This window comes from Salmo salar, chromosome ssa18, assembly GCF_905237065.1.
Source record: "Salmo salar chromosome ssa18, Ssal_v3.1, whole genome shotgun sequence".
NCBI lineage: Eukaryota > Metazoa > Chordata > Actinopteri > Salmoniformes > Salmonidae > Salmo > Salmo salar.
The window spans coordinates 73,781,922-73,801,411 of NC_059459.1; the positions used below are offsets into that span (position 1 = coordinate 73,781,922).

At 42.5% G+C, this 19,490-nt stretch overlaps 1 protein-coding gene across 1 annotated transcript; it reads right to left on the minus strand.

Annotated features, from left to right (window-relative positions):
* Window positions 1-1,762: 1,762 nt before the first annotated feature.
* Window positions 1,763-19,149, minus strand: LOC106577918 (trafficking protein particle complex subunit 14). Its single transcript, XM_045701529.1, has 11 exons — window positions 18,420-19,149; window positions 17,346-17,441; window positions 17,123-17,252; window positions 16,886-16,972; window positions 13,446-13,566; window positions 13,082-13,229; window positions 7,795-7,856; window positions 4,876-5,048; window positions 4,060-4,196; window positions 3,661-3,860; window positions 1,763-3,170 (listed from the first exon to the last, which is right to left on the minus strand). The coding sequence occupies exons 1-11, from the start codon at window positions 18,909-18,911 to the stop codon at window positions 2,963-2,965; spliced, it is 1,854 nt and encodes a 617-aa protein (XP_045557485.1). The 5' UTR covers window positions 18,912-19,149; the 3' UTR covers window positions 1,763-2,962.
* Window positions 19,150-19,490: the final 341 nt, after the last annotated feature.

Consider the following 19,490-nt stretch of genomic DNA (forward strand, 5'->3'; position numbering starts at 1 on the left):
TGGAGTTTGCCAAAATGCACCTAAATGACTCTCACCATGAGAAACAAGATTCCCTGGTCTGATGAAACCAATATTGAACTCTTTGACCTGAATGCCAACCTCCACATCTGGAGGAAACCTGGTACCATCCCTACGGTGAAGCATGGTGGTGGCAGCATCATGATGTGGGGATGTTTTTCAGCGGCAGGTACTGGGAAACTAGTCAGGATCGAGGGAAAGATGAACGGAGCAAAGTACAGAGAGATCCTTGATGGAAATCTGCTCCAGATGGCTCAGGACTTCAGACTGGGGCGAAGGTTCACCTTCCAACAGGACAACAACCCTAAGCACACAGCCAAGACAACATCAGGAAAAGTCTCTGAATGTTCTTGAGTGGTCCAGCAAGAGTCCGTGCTTGAACTCCATCGAACATGTCTGGAGAGACCTGAAAATAGCTCTGCAGCGACACTCCCCATCCAATCTGACAGCGTTTCAGAGGATCTGCAGAGACTCGAGGCTGTAATCGTTGCTAAAGGCGCTTCAACAAAGTACTGAGTAAAGGGTCTGAATAGGTTTCTCTAAAACCTGTTTTTGCATCGTCATTATGGGGTATTGGGTGTAGATTGATGAGGGGAAAAAAACAATGTAATCCATTTTAGAATAAGGCTGGAACCTAACAAAACGTGGAAAAAGTAAAAGTGTCTGAATAGTTTCCGAATGGACTGTATCTATCCAATATAACACAGAGGGTCTTCTTTAATGGAAATGTGGTAATCTGCAAGGCAGCTGTCTTGGTCCTTTACGGTTCTCTATTCTTTATCAATGATCTACCACTAGCCTTAAACAAAGCCTGGAATCAACAACAAAAAATATGTCACATGCTTCGAAATCAAAAAGGTGGAGACTAACAGTGAAATGCTTACTTACAGGTCCTTTTCCAACAATGCAATGAGTTTTTTCATCAGAAATAAAACAAAAAACAAACACGATAATAGCAAACTACATCCTCTACTCAAGTCTCTTGTGTCCTTGACAAGATATAGAAATGAACAAAGGATACACAAGAAGGTTTATGTCCAGGGAAAATGAGGCATACCACTCAGTAGACAGTCACATTTGGTCAGATTGTTTGAAATGTCCCCACCGAATATCACATTGTCTTTTACATCGGGGATAGATACCTCTTGGCCATTCCCATTGGTTTATGAACCAGAAAATAAAATGAAAATACAAATATACATCCAGTGTTTTAGGCTCATTCAGAAGCATACAACACACACAAACCACGATCGTTCATTATTCCTAACACAAATGGAAACAGTTGAAAACCTCTACAGGGACTGACTTTAAATAATGCACTATTCTGGATTACCCAAGAGGACTAAATCCCTAATAATAATGTCAAGTGTGAATGACCTCAACGATCAACAGGCTCAACCAGTCAACGCTTTAACAGCTGTGAACCACAGTGGCAGGCTATGTCCCAATTCTCCACCCTTCTCCCAAAATGTGCACTTGCACAATTTCCCGGCTTGGATGTGAAAGTATTGGATTGGAGAGAGGTTCCACCATTGTTAAATCCATTAGTCTGTAGATTGTATAGGGACGGAAAGGAAAGACAAATGATTGGAAAGGATGCAGGATTGTTCCCTTTCATGGAGTGTGTACTAATATGTAGTGTACTAAGGAGATGAGAAAATGTTAGATTTTTAAGCAGCAGCAAATGCTGACAAAATAAAATAATAAAACTCAGACAAACACACAAAATCTCTGATAGCCAGTGTAAAGACAAAATATTAAATGTTTTAAATCCAGTGTAGAGACTGTGGCCCTTAGTCACTAAACTACAATACATTGTAACAACAGTGAAACTATCTTTTTTCCACAATGAAACCGAACTCGGCCCTTTCTCTGGGTCATCCTGGCGCTTTTGTTAAAGCTAGAATCCTTAGTTGCTACATACATATTTTTTTTTTACTTATGAATTATATATACCCATTGATTCTTGAAGAATATTATAAATGCCTCATGAGCAACTGTTGTACCCCGTCAGAACCCAAAATATAAGTTTGTGTACAACTATTGGAGTAAAACAATGTGAACAAACACCGTACAGCCTCAAAACATGGCTAAATTATAATGTTGATATCATGGAAGGTCAGTCCTTCAAAACATGGCTAAATTATAATGTTGATATCATGGATGGTCAGTCCTTCAAAACATGGCTAAATTATAATGTTGATATCATGGATGGTCAGTCCTTCAAAACATGGCTAAATTCTAATGTTGATATCATGGAAGGTCAGTCCTTCAAAACATGGCTAAATTCTAATGTTGATATCATGGAAGGTCAGTCCTTCAAAACATGGCTAAATTCTAATGTTGATATCATGGAAGGTCAGTCCTTGCATCCATAGCTCTGTCTATGACAGTGGTTACATCACTCCAGGCCTATGCCAAAGCGTTTTACAAAAACAGAGGCGGGGTGGATGCTTGTTATTGTTTGACTCAAGGACTCTAGCTTTAACATCCAAAGTTTTACATCAAACATGTCACATGCAGAACAGTGTTAGAGAACACTTAACAGTATTAGTTAGACAATGTATTAAAAGTTTGTTAATTAACCAAACCCTGTTATTTTCACGTTAAATGGCAGCACAAATATTACTGCAGATCTAGCTCGCCACCCGATGTTTTTTTGTGTAAAACAGTTATTTACATATTTAATTACACACCAAGACATAAAACAAGGAATAAAACAGAATGTTGAAATAATAGTAAAAAAAAAGAATTGTGTTGAAAGTAACTTCTCCGGTGTCTTGAAATGATGTGGATCATGTAGAGTAAGTCATTCAGTGTGGTGACTGTGGTCTGTATTTTTATGTGAAACAGTTCTTGCGTTTTGTTTCAGGTTGGATGAAAAGCTCAATGAGAAATGTTCTCCCTCCCTCCCCCCCTCTTCCTCTAAATCTCCCATTACATCTTATTTCCTCTCTACCTCGTTCCTCCAACCCTCCCTCCCTCGCTCGCTCTCCCAGTCTCTTCCAAGTTCCAGTACCAATACCTTACACTCTCTCTTGGCGATCTTATCCAGTGAGAGGACGGGGCGTTCGGGGGGAAGGTAGAGGGGTCGACCCACTGGAGATCCCACTGGAGGAGTGATGGCCCGGCGCTCCATAACACTGCCCGTCCTGGAACACACACACAGACAGATACAGACAGACGCAACAGACGGACACACACACAGGCACACACACAAGATGGGGATGATTAGGAGAGAGTTCAAAGAGTCAGAGTGGTCAGGGAGGCACTGCCAGAAAATGGGGATTACAGTGTGGTCGGGTGTGTGTGTGTTTGACTGAATGCTAATCTGTGTGTGTCTACGTGTGTGTTCTGCCTTCAAGTTAAATCTAAAAAGGGAATGTAAATTTGATGTTTTTCCTCCGGATCTACACAACCTACTGTACATTCTCAAAGTGAATGAGAACTATATACATACGCAATCAAAACACCTTTGGTTTTTAATGTTTTATTCATTTGGAAAATGTTCTATAACTGTTAATTATTTTTTGAAAATGTGGAGTAGGTTGTGTAGATCGGTAGGGATTTTTTTGTTATGTATTCCTTTTTAGATTACATTTTAAGGCAGCAAGACTGTATATTCGCGTCTGTGTCTCCTACCTCATAAGATGCGACCGTGAGGGTTGTTGGTGAGAGAAGCTCTGTGACCGTCCCAGACTCTGTCTGTCCAGCAGGTCTCTAACAACAGGGCTGGAGGGAGAGTTGTTACGGGACAGGGACAGAGACATGGGTCTGGCCTCAGCAGGAGGGTTGGAACAGGACGCTGTGAACTGGAGCTTCAGCTTCATGTGCTGGCTTAACTGGAGAGGAAGAGGGGGGTGAGTGAGTAATGTTTGGTCTGAGAAACGACAGACAGACTGACTGAATGTCTGTCTGAGTGTGTGTGTGTGTGTGTGTGTGTGTGTGTGTGTGTGTGTGTGTGTGTGTGTGTGTGTGTGTGTGTGTGTGTGTGTGTGTGTGTGTGTGTGTGTGTGTGTGTGTGTGTGTGCGCACTGGTACCTCAAAAAGTCCTGCCTTGAGTATCTGGAAGGCAACTGTGAAGGAGAGGGTGGACCCTTTCCGACACTGTCCCAAGTTGTTGAGGGGGGAGTGACACACCACAGAACTCGCTGACGGGTCCTCCTGCCGACCACGACCTGGGGGGAGGAAGGGAGAGAGGATGCTGTTTAGTTTAACCAAGTTGTTGAGGGGGGAGTGACACACCACAGAACTCGCTGACGGGTCCTCCTGCCGACCACGACCTGGGGGGAGGAAGGGAGAGAGGATGGTATTTAGTTTAACCAAGTTGTTGAGGGGGGAGTGACACACCACAGAACTCGCTGACGGGTCCTCCTGCCGACCACGACCTGGGGGGAGGAAGGGAGAGAGGATGGTGTTTAGTTTAACCAAGTTGTTGAGGGGGGAGTGACACACCACAGAACTCGCTGACGGGTCCTCCTGCCGACCACGACCTGGGGGGAGGAAGGGAGAGAGGATGGTATTTAGTTTAACCAAGGGGAAAGCAATATAATATAACCTAAAGTCATTCTGTTCCTCTGGTATGTAGTCAGTTAGTTAGGGGCTTTGTTACAAATCATGACTAGATGTTAGACAGGATTCACCCCTCATCTACCACCACTACATTCCTCTCCCTCTCTCTCTTTCTTTTTTTCCCTCCCGGTTCTGTAACAACCTCTCCTTTTATCTCTCCATAATTTTTTCGCTCTCCTCCATCTTCCCTCTGTCTCTTTCCATCCATCTTCCACTCTCTCTCTATCACTCTTTTCCCCCCTCCATAATGATTATCGCTTCTCCTCTCGCTCCCTCTCCTCTCACCTTCGGGTGTCCAGACCAGGCGTACAGCCAGGAAGTCCTGCAGGTTGTTGAGGAGGGTGTATTTGACCCGGAAGTGCTCCTGCGGCCTCACGGCACTCTGACAGGAAGCTGTCATCACCAAACGGGGGCGGTCCAGTCTCACGCTGGGTAGCTGGTAGTGGGTCGAAATGTACCTGGAGATGGGAAGTGAAGAAGGTCAAATCAGGTAATAATGGGGTAGGTATATTTGGACAGATAATAGAGTTAATGGAGAGTAGTTATTATGGGGTAGTTCCAACAAATACTGGGTGTACATGTATCTTGTGAAGGGAAGGCTTGTAGTTATAATAGGGTAGTTACAGTGCATTAAGAAAGTAATGGGACCCCTTCCCACATTTAGTTACGTTACAGCCTTATTCTAAAATGGATTCAAATACTTTTTCCCCCTCATCAATCTATACACAATACCCTATAATGACAAAGCGAAAACAGGTTTTTAGAATTTTTTTGCAAAATGTATTTAAAAAATATTGAAAAAACACCTTATTTACATAAGTATTCAGAACCTTTGCTATGAGACTCGAAATTGAGCTCAGGTGCATCCTGTTTCCATTGATCATCCTTGAGATGATTGGAGTCCACCTGTGGGAAATTCAATTGATTTGGAAAGGCACACACCTGTCTATATAAGGTCCCACAGTTGACAGTGCACGTCAGAGCAAAAACCAAGCCACGAGGTCGAAGGAATTGTAAGTAGAGCTCCGAGACAGGATTGTGTCAAGGCACAGATCTGGGGAAGGGTACCAAAACATTTCTGCAGCATTGAAGGTCCCCAAGAGCACAGTGGCCTCCATCATACTTAAATGGAAGAACTTTGGAACCAACAAGATTCTTCCTAGAGCTGGCTGCCCGGCCAAACGGAGCAATTGGGAGAGAAGGGCTTTGGTCAGGGAGGTAATTAAGAACCCAATGGTCACTCTGACAGAGCTCCAGAGTTCCTCTGTGGAGACGGGAGAACCTTCCAGAAGAACAACCATCTCTGTAGCACCACCAATCAGTAAAAGGCACATGACAGTCCGCTTGGAGTTTGCCAAAAGGCACCTAAGGACTCTCAGACCATGAGAAACAAGATTCTCTGGTCTGATGAAACCAAGATTTAACTCTTTGGCCTGACAGTCGAGCGTCACGTCTGGAGGAAACCTGGCATCATCCCTACGGTGAAACATGGTGGTGGCAGCATCATACTGTGGGGATGTTTTTCAGCGGAAGGAGAGTAGTCAGGATCGAAGGAAAAATGAATGGAGCAAAGTACAGAGAGATCCTTGATGAAAACCTGCTCCAGAGTGCTCAGGACTTCAGACTGGGGCCAAGGTTCACCTTCCAACAGGACAACAACCCTAAGCACACAGCCAAGACAATGCAGGAGTGGCTTCGGGACAAGTCTCTGAATGTCCTTGAGTGGCCCAGCCAGAGCTCGGACTTGAACCTGATCGAGCATTTCTGGAGATACCTGAAATAGCTGTGCAGCGACGCTCCCCATCCAACCTGACAGAGCTTGAGAAGATCTGCAGAGAAGAATGGGAGAAACTCCCCAAATACAGGTGTGCCAAGCTTGTAGAGTCATACCCAAGAAGACTTGAGGCTGTAATCACTGCCAAAGGTGCTTCAACAAAGTACTGAGTAAAAGGTATGAATAGTTATGTAAATGTGACATTTCAGTTTTTTTTTATTTTTAATAAATTAGCAAAAATTCAACAACAAAAAACTGCTTTCGCTTTGTCATTATGGGGTATTGTGTGTAGATTGACGAGGTAAAAAAATTACAATTTAATCAATTTTAGAAAAATGCTGTAACGTAACAAAATGTGGAGAAAGTCAAGGGGTCTGAATACTTTCCAAATGCACTGTATAATGGAACAGGTATAGTGAGTGTGTGGGGTAGTTCTAGTGATTATGTGGTAGTTCTATCTATCAGTAGATATAGACCTGGGCCCAGATTCACAAAACACTTCTTACGCAAAAACTTAAGACGTTTCTTAAGAAAAAAAATAAGTGCAATTCCTCAACAATATCTTAAGATTTAATGATTTTCTAATAAACTTCTCAAATATAGTCTTATGATGTTTGTTGCTAGGCAACCAATTTAGCTAGCCCACGAGCAAGCAATGGCAATCATGTTAGCATATTTCTTACTGAGATTAGTTCTAAAACATGTTCTTGGGTTTAAAATAATCAATACTGAAACTTTCAGATTAAGTTTGTGTGAATTGAACATGGTCAATTGCTTTCATGAGCTTTTTCTCTCACTGCCCAGAGTTTAAGACAAGGGTTTAGCTATCTTGAACATTTCCAAGAACTTCATTTTCAAGAATCTAATTTCTTCTGAACTTTTTGCTAAAGGAGAAACATAAGAAATAGCACAAGAAAATTTCCAATAACCTTTTTGAGGAATAGCAGCTTTGCTTAACTTTCTTCTCGAGTCTATAGTTAAGGAAGAAAATGGCAGTTAAGAGGAAATTGCTTCTTAAGAAGGTTTTGTAAATCCGGCCCCTGGGCCTCCCGAGTGGCGCAGCAGTCTAATGCACTGCATCGCAGTGCTAGAGGCATCACTACAGACCCGGGTTTGATCCCGGGCAGTATCACAACCGGCCGTGATCGGGAGTCCCGTAGGGCGGCGCACAATTGGCCCAGCGTCGTTAGGGGAGGGTTTGGCGGGGGGGCTTTACTTGGCTCATCGCGCTCTCTAGCGACTCCTTATGGTGGGCCGGGCACTTGCAAGCTGACCCCGCTCGTCAGTTGAACGGTGTTTTGTCTGACACATTGGTGCGGCTGGCTTCCAGGTTATGCGGGCGGGTTTTAAGAAGCGTGGTTGGGCGGATTGTGGAGAAAAATTGTGGAGAAAAAGGGGGTAAAATAAAAAAAATTAAAAAGTAGACCTACCTGGTAAATGGAAGCTTAGAGGTAGACCATTGCAGCACAGCCACCAATGGAACCTCCAGACCCTAAAGCAGAAAGAAAAACACATTCCTCAAATGATCTCATGCTGTAGACATAAGGACATTATTGGCAGATCTTTCATGCATATGTTTAATTTAAAACAGTTGAAATGATCTCACACTAAAGCCGGTTGTACACTACACAAAGAAAAAAAATTATAATAATTTGCTGAGCGATGGTCTTGCCAACATAGTGGTGCGCACACTAAACAATGTGGCACAGATGGGGGTCACACACTACAAGATTCTTCACTTGGTCGTAAGGATTGTCGATACCACGCTGTCTCGCCAAAACAACGACGTGATTAGATTTAACGTAGCTACGACGAGTTGTGGCTCAAAGCAGCTTCAAATATTTTCAGTCAGACATTAACGCCTTGCCATACAATGCAATCTGAAAGTATTCAGACCCCATGACTTTTTCCACATTTTTTTATTTTACAGCCTCAATTGTTTTTCTCCCTCATCAATCTACACACAATACCCCATAATGACAAAGCAAAAACTATTCATAAAAAATAACAACTGAAATATCACATTTACATAAGTATTCAAACCCTTTACTCAGTACTTTGTTGAAGCATCTTTGGCAGCGATTACAGCCTCAAGTCTTCTTGGGTATGACGCTACAAGCTTGGTACACCTGTATTTGGGGAGTTTCTCCCATTCCTCTCTGCAGAGCCTCTCAAGCTCGGTCAGGTTGGAAGGGGAGCGTCGCTGCACAGCTATTTTTAGGTCTCTCCAGAGATGTTCTATTGGGTTCAAGTCCAGGCTCTGTCTGGGCCACTCAAGGACATTGTGGTGGTGAAATTACAAGATTGTTATAATACTGTTACTGCATCAAATGGTAATTTTATGCAACAGAATAGGGGGTTCTCAGAACTCTATTGTGTCTGTGTGAACAGAGAGGTGACCTCTGCGGCTTAATGCTAAGAGTAGATTTACGTTGCCTTAGGTGATAAACCTAACAAGCCAAATTCCATTCATGTGAGGGAAATTACTCTGGTCTGACTGGAAGGTACCAGGGAGAGATGGCTCGGGTTGAGAGGAACCTCGTTTTGGGGGCCAAACCCTGGTTTCCTTACAATGAGAACAGTCTTCACAGCAGATACTGTCTGCTATGAATTATTCATTTATTTCATACAAATCCTAACCTTGTGACCCATTCCACACATCTGTTGTTTGTCACCCAGACTAAGGGGGTGTATCTTTGCCATATAAAAGATTTTGGTATTTTTTGTGTCGGAGCTCTCAACACAACATTCAAGAGTGTTGTGTCGACCAGCCATCGTTATTGAGTCACCTGTGTGTGTGTGGTGTGACATGCTTTTCTTATTAATAAGTGAATAAAGATTTAGTTTAACTCTGACTTGTATGAAAAGTTTGTGTCTCCTTATTTGACGATAAAGAAATAACCACCACAACATTCAGAGACTTGTCCCGAAACCACTCCTGCGTTGTCTTGGCTGTATGCTTAAGGTCGTTGTCCTGTTGGAAGATGAACGTTCACCCCCAGTCTGAGGTCCTGAGCCATCTGGAGCAGGTTTTCATCAAAGATCTCTCTGAACTTTGATCCATTCACCTCTCTCTCGATCCTGACTAGTCTCCCAGTCCCTCCCGCTGAAAAACATCCCCACAGCATGCCGCTGCCACCATGCTTCGCCGTAGGGATGGTGCCAGGTTTCCTCCGGACGTGACGCTTGGCATTCAAGCCAAAAAGTTCAATCTTGGTTTCATCAGACCAGAGAATCTTGTTTCTCATGGTCTGAGAGTCCTTTAACTGCCTTTTGGCAAACTCCAAGTGAGCTGTCATGTGCCTTTTACTGAGGAGTGGCTTCCATCTGGCTACTCTACCATAAAGGCCTGACTGGTGGAGTGCTGCAAAGACTGTTGTTCTTCTGGAAGGTTCTCCCATCTCCACAGAGGAACTCTGAAGCTCTGTCAGAGTGACCATCGGGTTCTTGGTCACCTCCCTGACCAAGGCCCTTCTCCTCCGATTGCTCAGTTTGGCCAGGCAGCCAGCTCTAGGAAGAGTCTTGGTGGTTCCAAACTTCTTCCATTTAAGAATGATGGATGCCAATGATGGGACCTTCAATGCTGCAGAAATATTTTGGTACCCTTCCCCAGATCTGTGCCTCAACATAATCTTGTATCGGACCTCTACGGACAATTCCTTCGACCTCGGCTTGGTTTTTGCTCTGACATGCACTGTCAACTGTGGGACCTTATATAGACCTTTCCAAATCATGTCCAATTATTTGAATTTACCAAAAGTGGACTCCAGTCAAGTTGTAGAAATATCTCAAGGACGATCAATGGAAACATGATGCACCTGAGCTCAATTTCGAGTCTCATAGCAAAGAGTCTGAATACTTATGTAAATAAGGTATTTCTGTTTTGGATTTTTTTATACATTTGCAAACATTTTCTAAAACCTGTTTTTGTTTTGTCATTATAGGGTATTGTGTGTAAATTGATTAGGATTTTTTATTTATTTAAACCATTTTAGAATAAGGCTGTAACGTAACAAAATGTGGAAAAAGTCAAGGGATCTGAATACTTTCCGAATGCACTGCACAGAGTGGAAAAACAGTTGAAGTCGAAAGTTTACATACACCTTAGCCAAATACATTTAAACTCAGTTTTTCACAATTCCTGACATTTAATTCTTGTAAAAGTTCTCTGTCTTAGGTCAGTTAGGATCACCTCTTTCTTTTAAGAATGTGAAATGTCAGAATAATAGTAGAGAGAATGATTTCAGCTTTAATTTCTTTCACCACATTCCCAGTGGGTCAGAGTTTACATGCATTCAATTAGTATTTGGTAGCATTGCCTTTATTGTTTAACTAGGGTCAAACATTTCGGGTAGCCTTCCACAAGCTTCCCACAATAAGTTGGGTGAATTTTGGCCCATTCCTCCTGACAGAGCTGGTGTAACTGAGTCAGGTTTGTAGGCCTCCTTGCTCGCACACACCTTTTCAGTTCTGCCCACAAATTTTTCTATAGGATTGAGGTCAGGGCTTTGTGATGGCCACTCCAATACCTTGACTTTGTTGTCCTTAAGCCATAACTTTGGAAGTATGCTTGGGGTCATTGTCCATTTGGAAGACCCATTTGCAACCAAGCTTTAACTTCCTGACTGATGTCTTGAGATGTTGCTTCAATATAGCGTCATCATTTTCTTTCCTCGTGATGCATTCTATTTTGTGAAGTGCACCAGTCCCTCCTGCAGCAAAGCACCCCACAACATGATGCTGCCATCCTCGTGCTTCACGGTTGGGATGGTGTTCTTCGACTTGCAAGACTCCCCCTTTTTCCTCCAAACATAACAATGGTCTTATATGGGCATACAGTTCTATTGTTGTTTCATCAGACCAGAGGACATTTCTCCAAAAAGTACGATCTTTGTCCCCATGTGCAGTTGCAAACCGTAGTCTGGCTTTTTATGGCGGTTTTAGAGCAGTGGCTTCTTCCTTGCTGAGCGGCCTTTCGGGTTATGTTGATATAGGACTCGTTTTACTGTGGATATAGATACTTTTGTACCTGTTTCCTCCAGCATCTTCACAAGGTCCTTTGCTGTTGTTCTGGGATTGATTTGCACCATTCGCACCAAAGTACGTTAATCTCTAGGAGACAGAACGCGTTTCCTTCCTGAGTGGTATGACGGCTGCGTGGTCCCATGGTGTTTATACTTGTGTACTATTGTTTGTACTGATGAATGTGCTACCTTCAGGCATTTGAAAATTGCTCCCAAGGATGTACTAGACTTGTGGAGGTCTACAAATTTTTTCTGAGGTCTTGGCTGATTTCTTTTGATTTTCCCATGATGTCAAGCAAAGAGGCACTGAGTTTGAAGGTAGGCCTTGAAATACATCCACAGGTACACCGCCAATTGACTCAAATGATGTCAATTAGCCTATCAGAATCTTCTTAAGCCATGACATTATTTTCTGGATTTTTCCAAGCTGTTTAAAGGCACAGTCAATTTAGTGTATGTAAACTTCTGACCCACTGGAATTGTGATACCGTGAATTATAAGTGAAATAATCTGTAAACAATTGTTGGAAAATGTACTTGTGTCATGCACAAAGTAGATGTCCTAACCAACTTGCCAAAAATATAGTTTGTTAACAAGAAATTTGTGGAGTGGTTGAAAAACAAGTTTTAATGACTCCAACCTAAGTGTATGTAAACTTCCAACTTCAACTGTATTAAGCCAACATATTAAATTGAATAACATTGGTTGTGAACTTCAGAGCTGTAACGATTTGACACTTTGGCTTTGATTAAAGGCAAGTACAAACGCATACTAGTAGTAGTCATCGCTCCTGCTCTAGTCTACACATCCTGGGTGAAGCGAAACACTCATCATCTCACTGTTTTCTTCTCTGGCGAGCTCTCATTGGCTATTGCTTGTCACAGTTTTCAAAACGTTTTGTTTCACATCTCACACTACACGAGCACTGCAGATTTCATGCAGATAAAATCAAACATGTTTGAAAAAATTTGGGACGTCTGGGACTGCTCAAAGACGAGATCGGTAGTCCTCAGATTGTGTCTCTGACCCGTTCACATTAAACGAGCGTCAGTGATGTAGGCAATGACATGGGAATTTTTTCTCTAATCTCAAAAACTAAATCCGGGCCAAAATCGTGTAGTGTACACTCGGCTTAAGTATGATATTATAGTCTGGAATGTATCTCACTGACACAGATACTCCCTTCACGTTACTAACTGGGACTATTTAATTTGGTATTACGTTCTCCTTTCTCTCCGTGAGAGAATCTCTCCTTGCCTGCTTTTGAAAAAGGTTGAAGGTAACCGAGGAGAGGAGCCGAGGAGAGGAAACGTAGAAACAAATGCGCTTGTATGAAATGAGACATCTGCACTTGCGCATCAACATTTTCTAGATAAAAGGATAAGTAGCATATAGTTTTTAAAAGGATAAGTAGCATATAGTTTTTAAATGTGTGCTTGCTTTTCTCCTTCCAGAAAACAACAGCTGATTCAAAGGGGGAGTGGCCAATGTTTAAACACTTCTGCACTAGCCTCCATGAGGATACACCTGTGCATCCTCTGCCGAAGTAGGTAATCATGGAGGTGAGCACAATCCTCCGTTCTCCTACTAACGAACTGACACTCTCCACGACTATTACCCACTTATCGGTTTCAGGGAAGGAGTCGAGGAGAGGATAGACTTTTGCCCAACTGAGAATCTCCCCCACTCTCACCTCGCTGGACTCTTCCTCTGGCTGGTCTCTGAGCTGCAGCTGAAACAGGAAGTTCTGCTCCTCCAGGGCAGAGAGCATGATGGGGAGGTGGGAGGAGCTACTGTTCATTCTGTGGAATGATGTCATGGTAACCTCCGCTGATTGGTGGCTGCAGACAGGTAGTATAGAATGTGGTTACAAAATGGTTACAAAAAGTGGCACTTAACATTCTGATCAAGGTCTTTTTTAAAAATGTTTACAGCAGTTAAAAAAAACAGACAATATTTAGAGAGACATTACATCTTTCAAACACTTGTTTACCAGACACTGATCTAAGGCCAGTTTTGCAATAAATCCTAATGGTTAAGATTGGGACTGTAATTACCAGACATTGTCCACTAGGAGTACAGAGCCGTCGGGCATCATGGGGAGATAGGACGCGTTGAAGTTAGGAAGAACCCTCACGTTCCTAACACACACCTCCTCCTGGGAACTGGAGTTTAATACTGGGGAGAGGGGGGAGAGAGTGGGAGGTGGAGCGGGGAGCGAGAGAGAGGTGGGAGATATTAAAAGAGACAGGAACAGGAAAACAGAGAGAAGGAGAAGTTTAAGTGATGTAGTATTGTCTCCTAAAACAATGGAGTCACTTCCATAGGACAATATTTATAAACATACACAAACCCCACTTACAACATCCACATCCCATTAAAGGAATAGTGCGACATTTTGGCAACCGAGTGCAGTTTCTCTGTGTGCAGTTTGAAGGAAGTTGAATGTAGTTTCTGGGGCCATTGCTAACTACAGTTAGACTTCCAGTCATTGCACTATAGGAACTGCTAGCATACGACCTTCAACTTCCTTCAAACTACACACAGAGAAACTGCACTCGGTTGCCAAAATGTCGCACTATTCCTTTAATGGGATGTGGATGTTGTAAGTGGGGTTTGTGTATGCATGTAGAAACATACAAATGGTATCCATGAGTTCATCTGTCTCTGGGTAAGTAGAAAAAAGGGCTTACACTGCCTTCAGAAAGTATTCACACCCCCTTGACTTTTCCACATTTTGTTGTGTTACAGCCTGAATTTAAAATGTATTAACATTTAGATTTTTTTGTCACTGGCCTACATACAATACCCCATGATGTCAAAGTGGAATGATGTTTCTCAAAATTTGTACAAATTAATTAAACATGAAAAGCTGAAATGTCTTAAGTCAATAAGTATTCAACCCCTTAGTTATTGCAAGCCTAAATAAGTTCAGGAGTAAAAATGTGCTTAACAAGTCACATAATAAATTGCATGGACTCACTCTGTGTGCAATAATAGGGTTTAACATGAATGTTGAATGACTACCTCATCTCTGTACCCACACATACAATTATCTGTAAGTTCACTTGGTTGAGCAGTGAATTTCAAAACAGACCAGGGAGGTTTTCCAATACCTCGCAAAGAAGGTCACCTATTGGTAGACGGGTAAAAAAAAAATCAAAAGCAGACATTGAATATCCCTTTGAGCATAGTGAAATTATTAATTACACATTGGATGGTATATCAATATACCTAGTCACTACAAAGATACAGGCATCCTTCCTAACTTAGTTGCCAGAGGAGAAGGAAACCGCTCAGGGATTTCAGCACGAGGCGAATGGCGACTTTAAAACAGTTACCGAGTTTAATGGCTGTGATAGGAAAAAACTGAGGATAGATCAACAACATTGTAGTTACTCCACAATTCTAACCTAATTGAATGAAAAGAAGGAAGCCTGTAGAGAATACAAATATTCCAAAACATGAATCCTGTTTGCAACAAGGCACTAAAGTAATACTGCAAATAAAGTGGCAAAGCAATTCACTTTTTGTCCTGAATACAAAGTGTGATGTTTGGGGCAAATCCAGTAAAACAGATTACTGAGTACCACTCCATATTTTCAAGCATGGTGGTAGTTGCATCATGTTATGGTTATGCTTGTAATCGTTTATCTACTGGGGAGTTTTTCAGAATAAAAAAAAAACAGAAAGGCAAAATCCTAAAGGAAACCCTGGGTCAGTCTGCTTTCCACCAGACACTGGGAGATGAATTCACCTTTCAGCAGGACAATAACCTAAAACACAAGGACAAATCTACACTGGAGTTTCTTACCAAGAAGACAGTGAATGTTCCTGAGTGGCCGAGTTACAGTTTTGACTTAAATCTACTTGAAAATATATGGCAATGAAAATGGTTGTCAAGCAATGATCAACAACCAATTTGACATAGCTTGAAGAATTATGAAAAGAATAATGGGCAAATGTTGCACAATTGAGGTGTGGAAAGCTCTTAGAGACTTACCCCAAAAGACTCACACCTGTTATCGCTGCCAAAGGTGTTTTTAAAAGTATTGACTCAGGGGTGTGAATACTTATGGAAATTAAATATTTCTGTAATTTATTTTCAATACATCTGCAAGAATGTATTAACATTTTTTTTTCTCACTGTCATTATGGGTTATTGTGTGTAGATGGGTGTGAAAATATATCCATTTAATCCATTTTTAATTCAAGCTGTAACACGACAAAATGTGGAATAAGTCAAGGGGCATGAATACTTTCTGAAGGCACTGTAGTTGTCACACTATCCCTTTAAGACAATACAGGGTCATTTCAGAGGGTCCTCTTACTCTATAGTGTAAACGCACACGCACACACACACATGAGCCATTACACTTCTGAGCTATTGCATAACACAGTAATAACACTGTGGCAGCGAGGATAAAGTACTTGATTTGTCATACTTTGCTCTCCGTTGCTGTTAACAAAAAAAGGCTGTATTAGCATAACCACTAGCTTAAGCACTTTGTTTTCAAACAGGAAAGAACATAACATAAATATGCCATTTATCAGATGCTTTTTTCCAAAGCGACTTACAACAGTGAGTGCATAACCTTTTCATATGGGTGGCCTAAGCGGGAATTGAAATCCACAACCCTAGCATTGCAGGTGCCATGCTCTACCAATTGAGCCACACAGGACCAATCATGAATCTTCATTTGGCACTCCTCAACTAGGGCATTACCCAAGCAGCTACTGTACTGCCACCAGGTCAGACTGGACACCAGCAAATGATTGTGCTTCCTGGTTGATTCATTCCAGAGCCGTGTATTTAGATAGATTGAGGTTTCTGCATTATGATTCATTTACATGACACAGCAACATTCTATGGCAGGCATGTTAGCGCCCCATTAACATGACATGGGGAATATTTAAATAATGCTTTGCAACTGAACTTCTGGAATTAGAACAATATTCAAAATTCGTAAAGTTGGCCCAACTCTCTATATACATGGCTCTGATTAATTCCAGTGAATGAACAGGATTTTACACACACACACACACACACACACACACACACACACACACACACACACACACACACACACACACACACACACACACACACACACACACACACACACACACACACACACACACACACACACACACACACACACCTTGTTTCAATCTTTCCTTTATTCAGAAGTGAGGAGCTCTTAGCTCTGCTTCAGAGCAGGGTGAGAGTGAGACTTAGCAAATCTGAGAATAGAAAACAGCCAATGAGTCTAGGGTTAAGAAGAAATAGTGCGAGACCATTCTAAATCCACAAACAGCCCCCTGCCATTTCTAGGCTTTAACTAGGCTCCAGAGTGTTTCTCGTTCAGTGTAACTAGGGTCCAGAGTGTTTCTCGTTCAGTGTAACTAGGGTCCAGAGTGTTTCTCATTCAGTGTAACTAGGGTCCAGAGTGTTTCTCGTTCAGTGTAACAAAGTTGAACCTCCCCAGCTCCCTACCTTTGAGAACGGTCAGGTGCTTCCCGGAGACGGTAATCTGTTGACATTTCACAGTCGGAGGAGGAAGAACACTCAGGGTGGTGCTGACTGGACCGAAAGGGGGAAGGTGGGGGAGAGAGATATATTTGTCATAAAAAAATGCATTCAAAAACTATTCTGTACACCATTTAATTGAATGCGAATATGATGTATTGAGATTTTTTTTAATTTCAAAGGCATGTGTGTGTTTGTGTGTACCCTGGGCCTTGAAGGTGTTGAGGTCCTGTCTGAATGTGTGTGTGGGACTCCTCAGCTGTAGGATGGTGAGGTAACCATGTTCCCTGATCTCTGCCTTCTCCTTCTCCTGCTTCCACACTGTCACTACGATCTGACATAGACAGGAACGCACAGGTCATGGCGAGGTTATGAACATGAATAGTCACTACGATCTGATCACACATACACATACACACACTCGCACCTTGACCTTGAGCGTGTTGACGTGGAGTTTGTCCAATGAGACGGTCAGAGGGAAGATGACCTCATCGTTCAGTACCACTGGCTTGTCCATGGGTGACTAGGAGAGAGAGGAAGGCACAAGCACACACACACAGAAATATTATAGCATTTTCTATTGTTCCTGGGTGACTAGGCGAGAGAAGACGAGACAGAAAAACTATATTATATGTGTGTGTGTGTGTGTGTGTGTGTGTGTGTGTGTGTGTGTGTGTGTGTGTGTGTGCGCGCCACACAGAGAGAGATTATGTAAACAACGGGTTCTCACAAAAAGAAAGGAGGAGGATTTATTTGGACTATAGATTGTTGATACGGATGTGAGTCACTACTGTTATCCACTCTCCCACATCAGCAGTGTATGATGGACAAACGGGATCTTTCACAGAAGTCATGGGAAATGAAAGTGTGGTTGAGTGTCAGAAATACAACAATCCATTCCCATTGTTTTTCCCACATTGAATATCATAGTGGGTGTTATCTTGCAGCGTTGCCAACACCTCAAGGTACATTTGTTTGGCTATGAGCTGCTGTGTTATGAGAGGTGGTATGACTTCTCTGAAAATATGACTGGCTTGTTTTTGTCTGTCTGCACTGGCACTGCGCGGCTTCATAACAGGCAATGGTGAGCAAATACTCCACATGCCCTGCTCTCTCTCAATGTCAAGTTCGGACAAATCGAAACAGTGCTGAGGCTCGCATGCTTGAGGCGTCTTGTATGTCATCAGTAACTACTAGATAGCGCCGACATGTACAGCAGATCACAATAACAAGTTATCATAGAGTGAGACAGTGTTTTGGCTTGTTGGGTCAGTGCATGCAGGAAGTTGAAAAAGGTCTGGTTCACTGTGGTCGTGGTTTACATGTGTGATTCTGCTGCACTCTTATCAGCTCAGGAAATGTCAGCACTTCCTATTTCACACAAGAGCTGTACACGTAGCCTATTATAAAATACAATAAACTGGACATGTTTATAGTCCACTTAAGGACCCTTCTTTCCCTTCAACTTATCACCAGACTGTTATTAATTATTTCATATTACCTGCATCGGTGCCCGCCGATACTGCCGCCCATCACTCCCCGTGTTATTGTGAATGAGAAGCGGCTTGCATTCTCTGAAGCCTCGGTTCCTGGACTCCCTTCTGCCTATATGGGCTGTACCCACAGCAAAGTCAACCTCGTCGGGGTCCTCGTCTGCACCGTCGTCGCTGTAGCTTCTCTGGAACTCGTGGGGGTGAAGTTGGGAGCGATGTCGGCTCTCGCCGGGGCAGACACTTGCTACAGCGGAGAGGGAACCTACCAGCTCCTTCCAAGCCCGGGTACCGCTGTCACTATCCCCGTTTCCCTTTGTCCCGCCCGAACCTGACCTTTCATCTCTGGACCGCAGGACCAACAAGAACTGCACGGTCTCGCCGAGATAGAGGTGACTGCGACGGGGGAGAGTTCGGTATTTTGACGGGTCGGAAAGGTCCGTGATGGGAACAGCAGGGAAATACATAAAATACTCGCATTGCGATTCCATCATTAGAACCATTGCTAACGTTAGCTAGCTTATTTACCCGGTTATTGCCACATACAAACAAGCTAATACGATTCACACCCCTTTTGGAGTTACAGTCTCCGTTTATGACCAGCGTCGACAGCTGGCCTATTTTCTATAAATATATTCTCAATAATAAACATTTAAAATCCAATTCATTGTGGCCATCAGTCGATGAACCTGCAACCGACTCTTCACTTTGCATTGTCCTTCAGTACAACCAGTCGATCACAGACAAAAAAAAAAGCAGAATATTGAAACTAGGCAGGAGTAATCAACTGCCTATAAATATAGTTCACAGAAGCCCACATAGCAAGCCTTTCTCTCCCCAGTCAGGTAGGCCTACTAAATACTATAGTATTATATTTAAAAAAAAATGTCTGACAATTAAATAAACACTTGATTTTGTCAAGTTGAAAACATTGACTGAAAATCCTGTTAAAGCCATTGTAAACTTGATGTGATCAATTTGTAACAATGCCTAGAGATTTGCAATTTCTATTTAAATCTTAAATAGATAAGCCACTCAAAACCACACAAGGATCACAGGCAGAAGCTTTGTAAAACCAATGA